Source organism: Botryllus schlosseri, chromosome 13 (genome assembly GCF_051294905.1).
Source record: "Botryllus schlosseri isolate E-star chromosome 13, Bs_hap1, whole genome shotgun sequence".
Taxonomy (NCBI): domain Eukaryota; kingdom Metazoa; phylum Chordata; class Ascidiacea; order Stolidobranchia; family Styelidae; genus Botryllus; species Botryllus schlosseri.
The window spans coordinates 6,003,467-6,020,160 of NC_137248.1; the positions used below are offsets into that span (position 1 = coordinate 6,003,467).

Genomic DNA, 16,694 nt, shown 5'->3' on the forward strand with positions numbered 1-16,694 from the left:
CGGAAAAAGTATGAATCCGGATCCAATACGGCTCCGGCCAAAACATCCGGTGGAGTCCATGGACTATCCATAATACCCCGCACTGGTGTTCAATAACGAAGTACATCTATTTCTTCGGAGTACTCGAGCAAGTTTTGCCATGCACTAATCAGTCAACTCAAGTGATTATGATTTTAGACTATACTTCCAATGGTACAGCCTTCAGGCAAACTGACTTACTTTTTGCAATCTTGATGTTGAAAAGCAGAAAGCATTTTTGGGATACGTTTTAATCACGTAGGCTGTATGAGTGAAATTGTCGCATAAGAATTACGATTGTGAAATAGCACCTGCTGGTATCTTAATATATATTCGAAGATTTACGGATATTCTCTTATTTATAGTGTCATTTGTGACTCTGCATAAGTCGCGAAGACACACCATGAAGTTTTGAAAGCAGCCGCATCCAATAAACTGCTAAAAGTATGCGAACCATCAACCAAATCTACTTTTCGAAGCTATATTTCCTTTGAGTACTTCCAGACATGTTATTTTCGACATCCACTTGAAGTAGATTGCAATAGAATTTCATAGCTGGCCTGCATACGCACTGGGGGCCCTCTACGAATGATTTACTCACGTGTATTATTCATGACCTGTAAAATTTAATCATTTTTAATATGAGATAATAAGTGGCACCAAGAACATGATCAACATCTCTGTATCATTAACCACGTGATGACTCCGTGTGTATGACATGACACGCTTCGCCGCCTTCTAACGAAACCATTCAACACAAACACTCGTTCTGTATCGCTTATGATGCGCTAAAATTTGTCAGATGTTGTTTTCGTTCCTTGACTAAGTCGTGATTAGATCATTAGATGTCCTTAATTGGATCGGAATATTCATATGGCATGGTATTAGTGTATGTGGCACATTAAATCATCGCAAGTATATCTAGCCTTTCACGAAAACGAATAATGTGAAGATGTAATCTAGATCAGTGGTTCTCAACCGCCGGTCCGCGACGTCGTTGCTGCCGGTCCGCGAGGTGCATTACAATTTAATACCCAAATTTCAAGATGCGATATGTTGAAGGCTTTTTCCATTGGTAAAATAAAAAAAAACATCAAATTTTATACAGATGCGGAACTTCGCGAGGTAACATTAGGGCTGGAAACATGTTCTATTTGACTGGAAGTTACAGCCGTGCCATTTCACGACATGCGAGCGACAAGTACAAGCTGACTCACTAAACCGCACAGTTTGCGCGATCATTCGTTTTCGATTACTTCATTTTGCGCGTGACCGCGTAAACCACTGCCCTTTGTTGACCGAAAACTTCGATACATATATGTCTAATCGTCCATAGGTGCCTAAATGGCTGCCGCCGAATCTCGCTGTCCTGACAATCTGTACCCCACAGGACAAATTATTTACGAGTGAAGAAATACTAATTTGGAATTGTGTGCGTCTCTTAGTTTAATACGCGGGGGCGATTTCAATATCTATTCACTATATGAGAGACAGTTGGTCACGAAATATTGACATGTAGCCTAACCAAGTAAATTATTCCAACAGGCCCACCTGAATATGTTTAATTAATAGTTTTGATACTATTTTCCACTGAAACCTTGATTGGCCGTCTCGCAGCATACCAGACACAGTACAAATCTACGAACGTTACAGGAAATAACACATTTCCGAAGTCATGATCATCTACCAACATTGTCAACAAGCGCAATGAAATCGGTATGGTCGACAAAATACCAAGGTGGCTTTAATGTGACGGATAACAGGCATTATGTTCATTGTGGTGCATAAAAGGTGAAAATTTGAACTTTGACATAATACATTCTGTTGTGACGTCATAATGAGTGCTACTCGAATACTCGACTCGAAGCGTAATACGTGATTCAGAATCGAATCACTAAGGTACTCGATTTTGCCCAGCCCTAGCTATGAGCAAAGTAGCACGACAAGATGCTTGGTTCGATTCCGAAACACTTCTTCTCTCGATATTGTCGCAGAGAATAATATTATTCGAGTTGGCGTGGTCGAATAAATCCACGGCCTTCGGGGCGAAATAGGCCTACTATAAACGACTTTCGGCGGTGGCCCGTTTATCGGGGCAAGTCAATTTTATCGCGACTTGGCAGACTTGATCACTACCGTAAAATCACATGGATGCGATCATTAACATAATTAATTGTGGTCAAAACCCCCCACGTGTCATTGTCTAGCACTATATACTGGCAATAAAACGTTTGTATACTTCACATTGGAGTGATTTCAAATTTTGAAAGTCCACCGGTCCGCCAAATATTTTTGGAAATTTTACCGGTCCGCGAAGTCAAAAAGGTTGAGAACCACTGATCTAGATTACAGGTACAGGTAGGAAAGAAGATGGTTTATTTCCGTCTGCACCTTTGGGTTTCGTTGCTTCGACGCCTCCTCCGAGCGCCTGGCAACACAGAGGCGTGTCGATAAAATCGTATTGAACATATATCCGATGATAGTTTTGTTGCATTCTGTCACATATAATGGAATTTTACCCTTTGTGGCTGTAATGAATTTCGCAAGGGTATCTATAGCGCAAGTTAATCTCCGGGTTTTTGCCTCTGGGCTTGGGACAGATGCGGTTTATTTATTTTACATTTTGTTAATCACACTAAATGTATGTACTCATTGTGATGCTTTGCGTGTAACCTTACAAATTGTTTCCCAATAAATAGGTGGCGATCAAAAGCAACTAATCGCCATTGTGCACTGTCACCGTCCATTGCGGCGCAACAACAAACGTAAATATTGCCAACGGTCAGTTATAAGGCGACGCGGTGTCTAAAAGCTAAAGGCTGCGTCCATGTCATTTTCGACATCTTACTCAATATAAAAGATATAATTAGCTCGATTTATTACTCTTCCTACTTAGTAGTAATTGCATTTTTGTTATGACAGTAATGTCGCCGGTCATTAACATCGTTTTACTCTATTATCTATGTTACATTGTAACTATACAAGAATCAACAATTGCCAACATTATTCCGACTACGAATGGTGTCTTGTAATAGTCAGTTTTGATTGCGAGAATTAGTATTTATGTTGCGTTATTGCAAAGACAGTATAATCTCGTTTTCAACTCTCTGCTTTCAAAAGTGAAGCACTGACACAATTTTGACACAAATGTCTCACTAATCATAGATTTAGAGATAGCCCACTTACGAGGTAATATGCATAAATAGATATATATGATATACCTACACGCTACAATATGTAAACCATATCTATGCATGCAAACATGGTTGCGTTTGGTTGAAATTGTGGGTGGTAGCTTGATAAATGAGCATTGTTAACTATCTGAAATCAGCATGAGGTAGCCAAAACGTTCGTGCTTGAACATAGACATGATTTGTTTTTTTGTGCGAATTATCCATTCTTGATACATCTTTTTGTAAGGTTTGTTTGTTTTCGTGGGCCTCTGTTTGTGTGCCGATGCTGCCGTTTTGTCTTTGAACGTTCGGATGAGCTGGTCAACTATTTATGCGTTTCTCCAAAAATCATATCGTCATTACTCAACGCATTTAATCTGGTGTTACGAAAATCCTTTGAATCTTCGTAGCAACGGCGGAACAAAACCTTAGGCCTACACGCACTGTAATAGTTTGACATCATAACTTCATGAGGGTGTTGGACTGTTGGGGGTTGATGACGAAGCAGTTAGAAGGTAGTGTCATTGCAAAATTGTGAGGTATTTTCAGGTTGGAAGTCAAACTACCACGCTGATTACATGATTGTGTCGTAAATTTTTTTATCAGGCCTGAAAACCTAGAATAACCTCTCACACATAACCCGGCAATGTTATTTCTATTCGAGCTAGAAAAATAAAGGCACAAATTGCGTTCATTACAAGAGGCGTCGTCTTGCGGCTTACTTTTTACAAAGCGAAACCGATAAGTTTCCAAAATTCTCTCCTTCTGTCTCTATCCGTCTCTTACTCAGCGGGATTTTTAAATGAATCTTGTCGCAACATCATACCCCATCATCCCCAAACAGAGGTGTGGAAGCATGTCAAGATTATGGGATTTGAAGCCTGTGTACTGGGAATTCCTGTACCACCCATTTACGTAAGAGATTTACTTGATATATCTTAAACCTTAATGATACCATTTCCTTTCAGGAAACACGAATATATATTTCGCCCGATATTGTATACGTATATATAAATTCTTTATGGACCTGCCTCTATAATCCGCACGGTGACACCCGTCTATTTACCACTCTCTAATTTCGAACTTCTCACCTGCTATGGTCAGTACCACGCAAAAGAGCCGTCGAGCGACCTCGGGGTCATGCGAAGATCCAGTCTAAATCGCGAAGGGTTATTGTATTTGTTTGAATATTGTTTGTCATGCGTCGGTGTTTACACCAAACATATCGTCATAATCTTAAATAAGGTATAATTTAGTCAGTTATTGCTCCGTGTTCCGGCTTGTTCGCGAGATGCTTGACAATTTTCCGATTGTAGCTTACCACACGGCTGCTTACAGTATAGATTAGCCAAGTATTTGATCCGTCGCCCCAACGTGGGAAACCTCTTCAACAATGCAAGTTGCCATTTTGTCGTGGCCAACATATTTCGAGATATGTCTCGCAGTCTGAATCTAAGATGAGATCTGAATGTATTTCAGCTTATATTAATCTAGCATTTGAGTAAGAGAGAAAAAATGTTTGCACGAACTTGTATGATATCAAAGTGAAGACAAAACATTGACCTTGTGGTCGCCCAGCCTGGTCTGTACTAGAGTGGCGCCAACAAGCAAACACCGAACCGTCGTCGTGAACTATCGGCTTCTTTATCCGCTGCCGCATAAATATTGACGGCGTGATCAAGATTAATGGTACGAACACCTGCTTCTGTTGCGGCCTGCGATATATGGCCTTACAAATTTCTCAAATATCGGAAGCACCAGATTTGCGTACTTACAAGTCAATCCTAAACGGTAAACAATGAAGTCTGCAGATTTTATCTTAACCTTAGTAGCAGTTATTATCAAAGTCATCGTTGAGCGAATGCAAATGAAAGTGAACCATAGGCCTAATACATTAGAAACAACAACATGTTTTGAAGTTAAAATAGAATTTACGCAACATTCAATAGACATGAAACTCGCTGGTCTCAGGTTTAAACAAGCAGTAAAATATGATGGACCCAAGTTGGAGTTTTTTCCACTTTGATGCAGCTGCCCTGTATTGCAGTTGCAGTTGCTAACTTGAAGCAACGCGAATACATGAAATTGTCTGACTTCCTTCAATCGGGCATTGTAGAAGATTTGTCACCACTCCATTTGAGACGATAATGTTGAGACTATACGCGCTCTCAAGTTCTTAATGACAGATTATGACATGCAGTCGTTAGTCCAATTGCTGATTAGTAATGTGTCTCGTAATGCTCTTTACTTTGGATAAAACACTGAAAGTTCAATAGTGGGACAAAATGCGGACGCTTTGATGCTTCGGAAATCGCAAGAACAAATCGATGCCTACAAGCTAACGTCACCAGATTATTTCTCAAGGCAAGGACGCAAATTTTGGTTTCATCATATTCGTGTTGTTTTGTGTGCGGTTGTTGTTGCCGTATGGATTAGGCTCCTCGGCGTCTTCCGCGGGGATTGAACTGGGCATCCCGCGCGACAATGCTTAACTGAGTTGATTGCTGACACCGGTTTCCTGATGAAAACTGCACCTCTGTTGGTACATGAAGCCATCCTGTTGTAAAAGAGATATTCTCGACCAGCATATACATGATCCCTGACATTGCATGACTGGAAAGCAAATAAAATAATCTAAGATTTACTCCGCATCATCTATGTTTAGGTTGTAGGTGGTGTTACTACCGAATCGCTGGTACTTCAGTAATTGTAACATCTTGGTGAGCTCATTTAAGATTTGAAAAATATTAGATCCGCCCAAGTTATTTCGCAAAGTCCCAAGGTCGGTCTACAAATATATAAACCAACAAAAAGATTACCGGTGTGAATTTATGACTGAGTAAAACTTGTCTACATGCAATTTGATTACATGTCTGTACTGCATTTATGTCATCAACGAAATCAGGAATAATCTATCTATAATGTTGACACGCCTCGCTTCTAGAATTGTAATAAACAATATCTATAGCCCACAGTCACGAATGTTCATTGTCCTTATTCTATAGCGATGCATTGTAGAAAGTAATATATTTAAATCTCTCGCAAAGATTGATGGAATTCAGTGAACCCCAGAATTTGAGATTAGAAGTATTGTGACATTCGAGAGTATAGGAAGCACGCTTACAAGAAATGAATTTTGCTCCGTTATTTAATGTTGTACATTATCAGGCTGCAACAATTATTGAGATCAATTATGTTACACAGGCAGGTGCATAGCTGGAGTAACAATTTAGATGGGTCACTGACAGCATAGATCTATTTTGATGTCATTAACAGGACGTTGTCGTAACGTTTGAATCTCTTTATTTCAAAGGAGTCCTTGTTTCGTTCACAAAGCGATGCATCCTTCAGGTTATATTTTTCAGTAAAAACACATTTATAAATTCGTAAATATTGGCGTGAATCTGAAATTTCTCTCTCAATACCAAGTAGGGCAATTCGAACACTAGACAATGAACTTTTTCTTACTTTTTGGGAATAATTTCGCAATCTGACTTTTGAGCTACGACGAAAATATGTTTTGACCAATCCTGAGTGGACTAAGTATTTTCATAATTGTACTCGCAAATTTGTGGTGCTTATAAATTCTCGGAGAATTAATGTTAGCAGTGAGTGACGACATAGTTTACTATGACATCATGGCCTCAATTACTGTTGTTTCTTTTCATATGATGGATCACGCGGATTAAACCAGCACGCCGAACAGGAGTCGACATTCGTGTACACTGACTATAGTCAACGCCAACTCGCATAAGACACCGTATAATCGATGTTATAGTGCTGATGCCCTGGATATAGTTTGTCCCATGTACACTAGGAAGTTACTCACAAAACATTACTCAGCAGACAGGTTCTGAACGAAATACGTTTAATCATAAATGGACAGCACGTCACAAACAAACAGTTTTCGTATTCGGAAAGGTAACAGAAACGGATTGGCAATATATCATCCGACATGGCTTAATAAATATCGAAAAGAAACATTGAGTACTCAAAGTGTCAATCAGTGGGATTGCTGCTAGCGTACGGTGCCGTGGAAAGGGCGGGAGTAGAGAAATTCACGTGCGGCTGTTGCGGGACCGCGTACTGAAAGGGATTGAACAGGTTGCCGGAATAGAGTCGTTGAGATTCGGATGTGATGGCGTTGACCCGCGCGCTGTAAGCCGCCAGTGCCGCCGCCATTTCTGCGGACGCAGACGGGACGTACATGCCCGGTATCGCCGGTAATCCCAACATTGCTTGGTGGTGAGGGGATAGACTAGGCACCGGACTGGCCGATGACTGCGCCGGCGACTTTGAGATCAATTCCTCGATGGATTTGTAAAGAGGGTTGCGATGCTTGACGTGCGAATCAGTTGTGACATCGCTTTTGTGACTGGCCTCGTTTGTCTTGTGACTTCTGTTCTGTGCCTGAAAGAACGGGGCTTCTTGCGACCTGCGCCTTCGCTCCGTGTTGATTTTCCCTGCTTCTGAACACCGTATCGAGTTACGCTCATATTTCGCCGAAGAAGGCTGTATCTCAGATTGCAATAGTGACGACGGGGTGAGATTATCAGCAGGATACGACGGAATAGGTCTGATCAAACTTGGATTTGACGCGTACATGTTCTCGTCGTGTACGCGAGACGCAGCCAGCACGTTCGCGAGACTCCACATGTAAACGCTCGACGCGTTTTGCGCGTTAACTTCGTGCTGCATGCCGAGGTGCTGACGTAACAGTTGAGCCTGCTCAACTTGCGACTTGCAACGCAGTGCCTCGTCGAGTTTAGCGTCTATTTCTGGTTGGTTCCTTGAAGACGCCAAGTCGTAGGCGCTGAATTTCGGCTGCAAATGACTGGGCGGTAATCCGGCGAGCATTGCAGGGTACATAGGAGTCGGACCGGCCAACCCCAAGCGATTCGTTGGCGGCAGGAATCCCCCGAAACCAGACGAGCCGAACGCTTGTGCGAAAGCGCGTCTGCGCAGCGCCAGTCTGCCTCTGAACATAAATAATAGAATTCAATGCATATAAGAACAATTCGGAGATGCCCAGTAATGAATACTTCTAATTTTTCGAAGTTCATAAGTACGTTTTACCTAATTCCATTTATACTTGCTTCAAGTCGCCAGATCAGGAAGAAAAATACTCAGGTAGAATGATACGGAATGTCGGCTTGGTGCTATCGTTGTTTGTGTGGTATTCATGGTGTTTGCCGACTACTATGGTAATTTACACCAGGCCAATTTTCTTCATTTTATTCCGTAGCTGCCTACTTTTAGCACGGCCCACTTGTAGGCTTTTATAAGACATCGCTTACACGGATGAGATGGCGAGGAGCCTAGATAAATCTCCAACACTTAAGTAGGAATTCTGGAGTACGATAACTAAGTTAACGTAGGCCCCGGACCATAGTATTTGAAACACCGTTGATACAAAAGCAGCATCAACAACACTTCTACTTGACAGATTTCTGTTTATTTGTAGCAAAACTTGACCTTGAATACTTGCTTTTTACTTGCTTGGAACTGGCTACTTCTACTTGCATATGAGTATAAATTTACGGCATTACATCTACTTGTGTGGCAACTTTGGCTATTTTGGCCACCTCTTCAACAATTACGCACTTACCTAGTCTGACTTGCGCTGGTACTTCGCCGTCGTAACTTCCCGGTGCTGCTTCCAATGTAAACATCGTCGCTGGACGGGTCAAGCATCCAATAGTTGCCCTGCAAGACAGCAGTGTCGGTTACTCCATTTTGTAGGTAAACACTAGGCGTTGGCCTAAAGTAAGTAAGCGTTCCGTAGAAACGAACGCAAAGGTAACGTATTTACCTTCCCCGGGTCGTCGTATGGTCTTGGCACTTTGAAGAAGCATTTGTTGAGTGATAAGTTGTGACGGATGGAGTTTTGCCACGCCTGAAAAACAAGAGACTCGTTGCCTTTCGTTCTCGGAAAGTGTTTTTCAACATATACGCTCGCGCGACTTATCCGAATTCTGCACTTGTAAACAATTAAATACGAAGTGCGCGTTTTGTCATTACGTATCCAGATGTCGGGTCTATATCACGGTACCGATCAAAGCGACCGCCGCTTATTATACGGATTGCAGGAAACATGAAAACACGCCACTGTATACATATTGGAAAAGCGATTGTAAAGACTTTGTACAAAAAAAAGGCTCAAACGCATCAAATCCTGTCAGTACACGGCGACGCTGTGGTCGCGAGAAATAACGTTTAATCCACCTTATTCGAATAATAAGACCGCAGCTACCAAAATTAGGTGCCGTTCAATTTCGGCAGCGACAATACAAATCACAGGAAAACTAGCTGGCAAATATGTTTCGGTATAGCCGAAAAGTCGTGACGCATGGCTCGGATTATCCGAACTAAGCCCATATCAAACGAATTTTTCGGTAGGTGTAAACCGATATGCATACGTTTCGCAGTGTAATACCGACAATAAAGGAATTGTGCAATGCTGCGATCAAAGCAAATTGTGTTGCCAACAAATCCCAATCAATTACACAAGCAGATGTAAACAAAGTGCGTCCGTGTTATTACGAAATGTCGTAAATTATTGGAGGTAATGAGAAAACCCATAAACCTCACCGAAATAAATGACCACTTAAATTATAAACATAACCGTAGAATGTATACGCCTTTGGTCAATTAAGAAGTGAGTCGTCAAAAGCCAAGTTGATAAATGAGTAATCATGTCGCGCGGCGACAGAGCACGTGCTAAAAGTTATCCCTCAACAAACAGACATGCGCGATACAAGTGTCTCATATGTATAACCTTTCTTAAATGTGATTCGACATGTTTACGGTACAAACCTGTTTGTTTTCCTTATAGTATGGAAAATTCGTGGTAATGAAGTTGTAAATCTGACTCAGCGTGAGGCGCTTCTGTGGACTTTGCCGGATCGCCATCATAATCAGGGCGTTGTAGGAATAGGGCGGCTTTTTGCCGAATTTATTCGATGGAGGAGTGCTGAAAATAGACGGGCAAAGTTAGTATTGAAAAATAAACGAATTATAGTTATCCACGGTACGAATTACATGGTTCTAAAACAATTTAAACTGCGATATGCTGTATTCAAATTCGATTTTTCAGGACGTAAGCTTTGTTATCTAACATGCCATTCGTGCTAATTCATCAAGTATTTCCTTGTATGCGAAAACATCCGAATTCAATCAAACTAGTCAGTAATATGAGAATGAAACTTATCGTTGGAGATTTGTGATACACTTTCTCAACTAGCGAATCTTTAGGCTTAAATCACGGGATAAATTTCAAATCCTAGGCAGGGTTTATTATATATTACATATCACCAAAACAGTGCGTCCACCAGTTAAGAGTACAACTCCATCGAACGTTGGTATTCACAGACCTTCACCAAGTCATAACTTACATCAGGAATATCACCGCCCTCCATTTTGTTGAGGACGCTGGTCTCTACGTTTTTCGCACAACCCATCGTATTTCGTTGTTTTTTTTTTCAGACAATTCGCATACCCATATATGAAACAGGCTGACCACTATCCAAACTTTTCAGATCCGTGTGTTATAAATGTTGCATAATTTGTTTCTAGTTAATTACTTCGTGCGCGCTAACGCAAATGAAACAAGGAGATACATAGTCGGCTTAAAACTCGGAAGATCTTTAATGCATAAAATACACGAACCTGCTGTTACTTTCTTGGTGCGGTAAAGTTGTTTTCTGTTCTTTAGTTTCGTTTTCAGCGGGCGTCACGTCATCGCACTGTCGATCCCACAAGCCCTCTCGAATGTCTTCGTCTTCCATCCGGACTTCCTCCTCTTCCGAAACCGATTCTTCCGGGTATCGCTGCAGAAATTTCTCTTCACTGCTACAATCGCTTAGTTCACTTTTCACCGAAGCGGTGTCGGAGGGCCGACGTGAGCCGGTTGCCGCAATGTCTGGACTCATTAGGACTTTTACAGACATTAAGATAATTCGCTGTAACGCAAATATGTCGGCGATGTTAGCAACAATCTCTTCCGGTATGTTCAAACTGGATAATATATACACACGATACACGGTATATACTCATTAACGCACATCTAATCGCTTCTGTTCTCCTGCACGGTCTATTGTCGTTAAAAATCTCATTTGTGACAGTGAATATTCCCTGTAATATGAAATGTATCTTCTTTGCCATTTTAGGCTGTAAAATTGATCAATAGTGCGAATTCGACGAAACACATTGGCGTAAAGTTACGACTGCTTATGTATTCCTACCTATCAGCGAGCTGACGGACATGCAACTGAGTATCCTGCCGGTCTGCATCTTCTAATACGTCCTCAGACGGTGTGCCGGTAGATAAGAAAAAGGTAACAATGACACAAATTATACACAACACTCTTCTGCGCGACAAGCTATGAATCTCTCGAATCTCCTACTTTCAAATTGACTGCCGTACATCGAAAATAACTGCGCCGTATAAGCAAACTATTCATTAGGTTAATCGTTCTGCGGAGTCAAACGCGTGTACTTAATGATATCAATATGTCTTCGACCAGCCTATCAAAATAGATACGAGGTAATCTTTTCCTTTGAGTGATACTTATCTCGATCCGTTAAGTAAACCAAATCGTTCGCACAATACAAAAGAAACAGTTATTTCAAGGGTGTCCATGTAATAACCAAACACTTAATCCACGCACTCCAATACTTGTATAAACATATTCCGATTTTGCGTCTTTTATAGGTGTGAAACGACCAGCTAATTAATTTGTTTGCAATGGGAATAATCCTACAACTTTCCCCGTTGATCTACACAACGCATTTTCCAAATTATAGGTGTTACAAGCGCACAGGGGATTTTCGTGTTGTCTCTGGAAATGGATGGATTTGTTTTTCTACTATAGACGGACCATCCTTTTTGATCATTCCTGGTATGAAGGCATATGAACATGACGCATTGCATCAAACCGACTAAGACCGACATTTCCGGCCTTTTTACCGATATATAAGTTTCACAATCTTGACTGCATCAATTTGCGAGGTATGTTGTGATCTCTTAGACTTAAAGTTTATCAGCATTTCCACTGTATTTTCAGATACGTAAAGTCGAATCTTACCTTAACGTCCAAATAGCACTATGGTTTCCGATCAATCATCTCATTTCACAATGAGAGATCGCCCAAACCAGGTGGGGATATCCGTGTGACGATGCTTATGTATCCGAATCCGAATCGTATCCAATCTGGATCGCAATGTAATATCTGAATCCGGATATATCGAGCTGACAATTTTATCATCAGGGTACCTTACCAAATCATCAATTTGGCTGAACCACGTCGAATTGAAATTCCCTCTATCGATCTATTTTAAATTACTACAGCTATTACATTACTCAATTGCTTTAGTAAGAAAGAACGTAAACAATGATTTTGGTTTTCGACGTGGCATATTGATTCTAACTTTATTTATTCGGTAATCTTCAGCTAGTCTGACGCAGTCCATGCGTATAAGTAGAAAATGATGTTCCAAGTATAGTCTACTTTGCAACTTCGTAAGTGTGGTTAGCTGGTTATGGAATATGAAAGACCATGCGATGTCTTAAATCGTCGCCGCTCTTTCATTAGATCGACTAATTCTCGGCAATGGTATACTTGAAGTGTGCCTGGTGCACGTTTTTGGTTTGTATTGTTCATGCGGACAAATATTCAAATAACAAGTTATTGCCAGATTCTTAAAAATGTTTGTAGTTTAAAATCGACTTCTGCGTAACCCAGGTATATAGGTCCGCCAGCATTACAACTGCTTTTAACGTAGCCCACTCATACATGCAAGCTATATATCATCGTGCGATTGTTAGTTTTCTCTTGTTGCTAATTAGTCGGTCGTAATTAATTCCGGCTTTCGGTAAAGTTTTTATTCTCAAAATAGTGAACAAGCATTCTTCCGGATAGGATGACATCATTTTGTGACAGCGTGAACGTACACCTGGGTTGTGTATGTTTGTATGTCGTGTGGATTCGTAGAAGGAATTACGGAGAGGTCTGAGGTGATCAGTGATGACAGTCGAGCAGTAACAACATCTGCCAAACCCTACAATCAAACGTCAGGTACAGCTTCTTTTTGTGTACTTGAGATCATGATGCTTGAATGATTTCTTCTGACAAATGCCGGTAATAAGCTCTCTGCACAACATCGCCCACCTTGCCAAACTTGCATTTTGGAGTCTTGTAAGTATCCGAATTATAGTGGCTTAATCTAGAATGTCGCGTGGAGTTACATTGACGTCATCACGGTGTTATCCGACAATACCGAGCAAGACAAGCCACTGAATTACCATTAAGTAGGACTGGGCACAATGATTCGAGTACTCGAATCTGAATCGAGTATTAATTCTAATGATTCGATTCGAGTATTAAAAGACGATTTTTTCGAGTACTGAAATTATACGCTTCTCGCAACTGAAAGGTAATTTGCTATCGATAATTCTAGTTTTGATACTATTTTCCGCTGAGGAAGCCTTGGAACCTTGATCGGCCGTGTCGCAGCATACGAAACATATAGAACAAAGCTACGAACGTTACTGGAAATATCACATTTTCGAAGTCATGATCATCCCAAAACATTGTCAAGAAGTCCAATAAAATCGGTATGGCCGAAAAAATACCAAAGTATCTTCAATGTGACGGATAACAGGCTTTGAGGTGGCATAAAAGGTAAATATTTGAACTTTGACATTGTGCAATCTGTTGTAACGTCATGATGAGTGATATACTCGAATACTCGACTCGAAGCGTAATACATGATTTAGAATCGAATCACTCAGGTAATCTATTTTGCCCAGCCATACCACTAAGTCACAGATCACAGTGATCCTAAACATTCTATCTCGGAATCCCGTTCCTATTCGGCGGACAATCGACCTTAGAAGAATAGGGTCAGGGTCAGTCAAGTCCACACAAAATGACCAAGGGGCTGCCTAAGGCTACTCATCACATCGTGCCAACCCAACATCCTCGTTCAACTTCACAAGCCTTACGGGTACCGCGTCGTACGATAGCCTAGAACGAAATTAGTCCTTGCTTATAAGTTGGTAGCTCAGGATTCAGCAATCAATAATAAGAATATCGGCCTGGTGTAAAACGACAATAGAAGTGGTGTCGAAACACCATGGAAAAGCAACAAATAAACAACAGCATTTTACAGGGGCTCTAGATTAAGTAATGGGCTGATTTTTCAGTTAGCTGTTCAGTGTTCGACGTAAAGTGAAAAGGTACATCCTTCTTGGGTAACACTTTTTGGTTGGCCATTTTCAGGGATATCTAGTGCCATTTTCAACTTCATTGTCTGCAAGTCCGATCAAATTTTAACAATGTAGGCCTATACGGAATTCAGTTTCCGCTTTGAACTCACACAGTCGCAAACAATCTTTCAAGAAAGCGTAAACATAAAACGTAAAATTCATGGATATAATCTCTGGATCTAGGATATTTTGGCGAATCCAGAAATATTACACATTTTTCGGAAACGTAAACATGGACGTATCCAGATCCACGTATCGCAGGCCGCGGGCCTGACGCCACTCGCCAACAAACTGACATTATTTTCCAAAACGCAACAAGCATTACGGGAAGACATATGACATGTTTTGATGTGATCTGCAATCAATTCAAAATATAGGGACCCTGGCAAGAGATGTTGCCATAACCACCATATCAAGTATATGAGTCTAGGATGTCTTTGCCTCAAAAATTCCCTTGAAACGATACATCGGCAACGGATTTGCGGATCAATGCAGACTGCCAATACTCAACTGCGACGATTTCGCTAATTGCTAATAAAGTCGCAAGTCTATTTCCGTTAAATAATGATTTAATTACCTCCACAACTTCTGGAGTAAAGAAACATCAAAAGTCTCATTATTATTCCATTTTTAACCGTTCCATCACTACAGGAGATATCTACAAGCAGATGCATCCGGTACGATACCATACTCCGCTATAGCAGACTCATTATTAACACCACATATATATCATTACGATCATAGTACAACACAACAAATCAACATGCCAAAACGGAAGACAATTATTATTGTCAGACACGTGCATCTACTTTCGTTAGCTGCGTATACCAACCTTTGACTCTTTGCGTACGCTTTGTAGTGCGCTAGAACTGAAGGATGTTTATAAATTTTCGTTGCAAGTCAAGTGAACTGTAAGTATAGCTCGTAATTGGACAAGGTTTTCTTAGACTATGTATTATGGGCTATTTTTAGATCAACGCAGAGGTCAATGATAATTTGATTGGTTGGGATTTCGGAGATATTTCGTCACGAGCTGTCCAGAACAGGTTGAAGGCATGAAAACTACTATGCTTTCTAGGGATGGTGCGAACGCTCTATTCACTTGTGCAGACCGGAATATTTCGGAGGTTCTTGTTCTACACTGCGAACTACTGAACATTTTTGTGAGACAGCAGAATTTTTCACTAATCTAAACGTCTTTTATATCAAAATTCATTGAAGTGCAACTTATCACACCCTGCATCACGGTGACAGCAAGAACTGAACTTAAACGCTAAAGATACACCTAGCCTATAGGCGAAAACTATACTGATTTTCGAGAAATATCTCACTATGCTGGTTATGGATAAATAGGACTCGCCCCCGCCGCTTTTGTGGGTTTGATCCGGATAGGGGTCATGATTCTATTTCCCCGCAAAGTGACAGAGTTTGTCACGTTAAATCACAACTGAGTCCCGTGCTGCCCAATTGTTCCTGGGACAGAGAATATTCTCTAGACAGCCCAACAATTAATACCGAGTGCAAATAAGGAGCTTTGAGGGCCTGGATATTAGTGCGGAACATGGACCGGAGCCGGATTGGATATCCGGCCGGATTTTCACAATTTTGGCCGGATCGGAGCCGGATCAGTACTTTTTCTGTTACGGCCGGAGCCGGACCAGAGAATTGAACAACCGGATCGGAGCCGGACCAGAGAATTTGTCGATCCGCCTCACACTACTGGATATATTAGAATTTGACCAACAAGTACCGGAGTTATGATTATTATAGGGCATTTCAGTCAAGTCGCAGCGAACTTCCGAATGATTCCGAGCATATACTTCGATTACTACTTCGACAATATCTTAAACGGATTGTGGCGTAGAACGAAAGTCAAAAAGTGATTTGTGTTTAGATTAACATTGTCACGTCACATGACACACCAACCAGAATCTTCTAGGCCTAGGGGTTCGGACTATGCCTAGATTTATCTCTCAACGTTTAAAATTACAAAATATACCTACCTATAGTATAAAGGGCGATGTACGCATATGGGTCGTAGCCAGGGTTGTAACCAAGTCTCAAGATTCCGAGTCGCAAGTCAATCTCACTTCTATAGTCTTGACTCGAGTCAAGTCTAGTTATTTACAATTCATGACTGAGTCAAGTCCGAGTCCAAGTCATTGTGTTTACTGTTCGGTTTCGAGTTCAACTCATGTTCAACCCACATTTTATAACTCTGCTTGGGCGTTATA

General features: G+C 41.1%; 1 protein-coding gene across 1 annotated transcript; it reads right to left on the reverse strand.

Annotated features, from left to right (window-relative positions):
* Positions 1-7,042: 7,042 nt before the first annotated feature.
* Positions 7,043-12,158, reverse strand: LOC145453964 (uncharacterized). Its single transcript, XM_080331926.1, has 5 exons — positions 10,860-12,158; positions 10,008-10,164; positions 9,004-9,087; positions 8,800-8,897; positions 7,043-8,169 (listed from the first exon to the last, which is right to left on the reverse strand). Exons 1-5 carry the CDS (start codon positions 11,138-11,140, stop codon positions 7,191-7,193), a joined length of 1,599 nt encoding a protein of 532 aa, XP_080188052.1. The 5' UTR covers positions 11,141-12,158; the 3' UTR covers positions 7,043-7,190.
* Between the last annotated feature and the right edge of the window lie 4,536 nt (positions 12,159-16,694).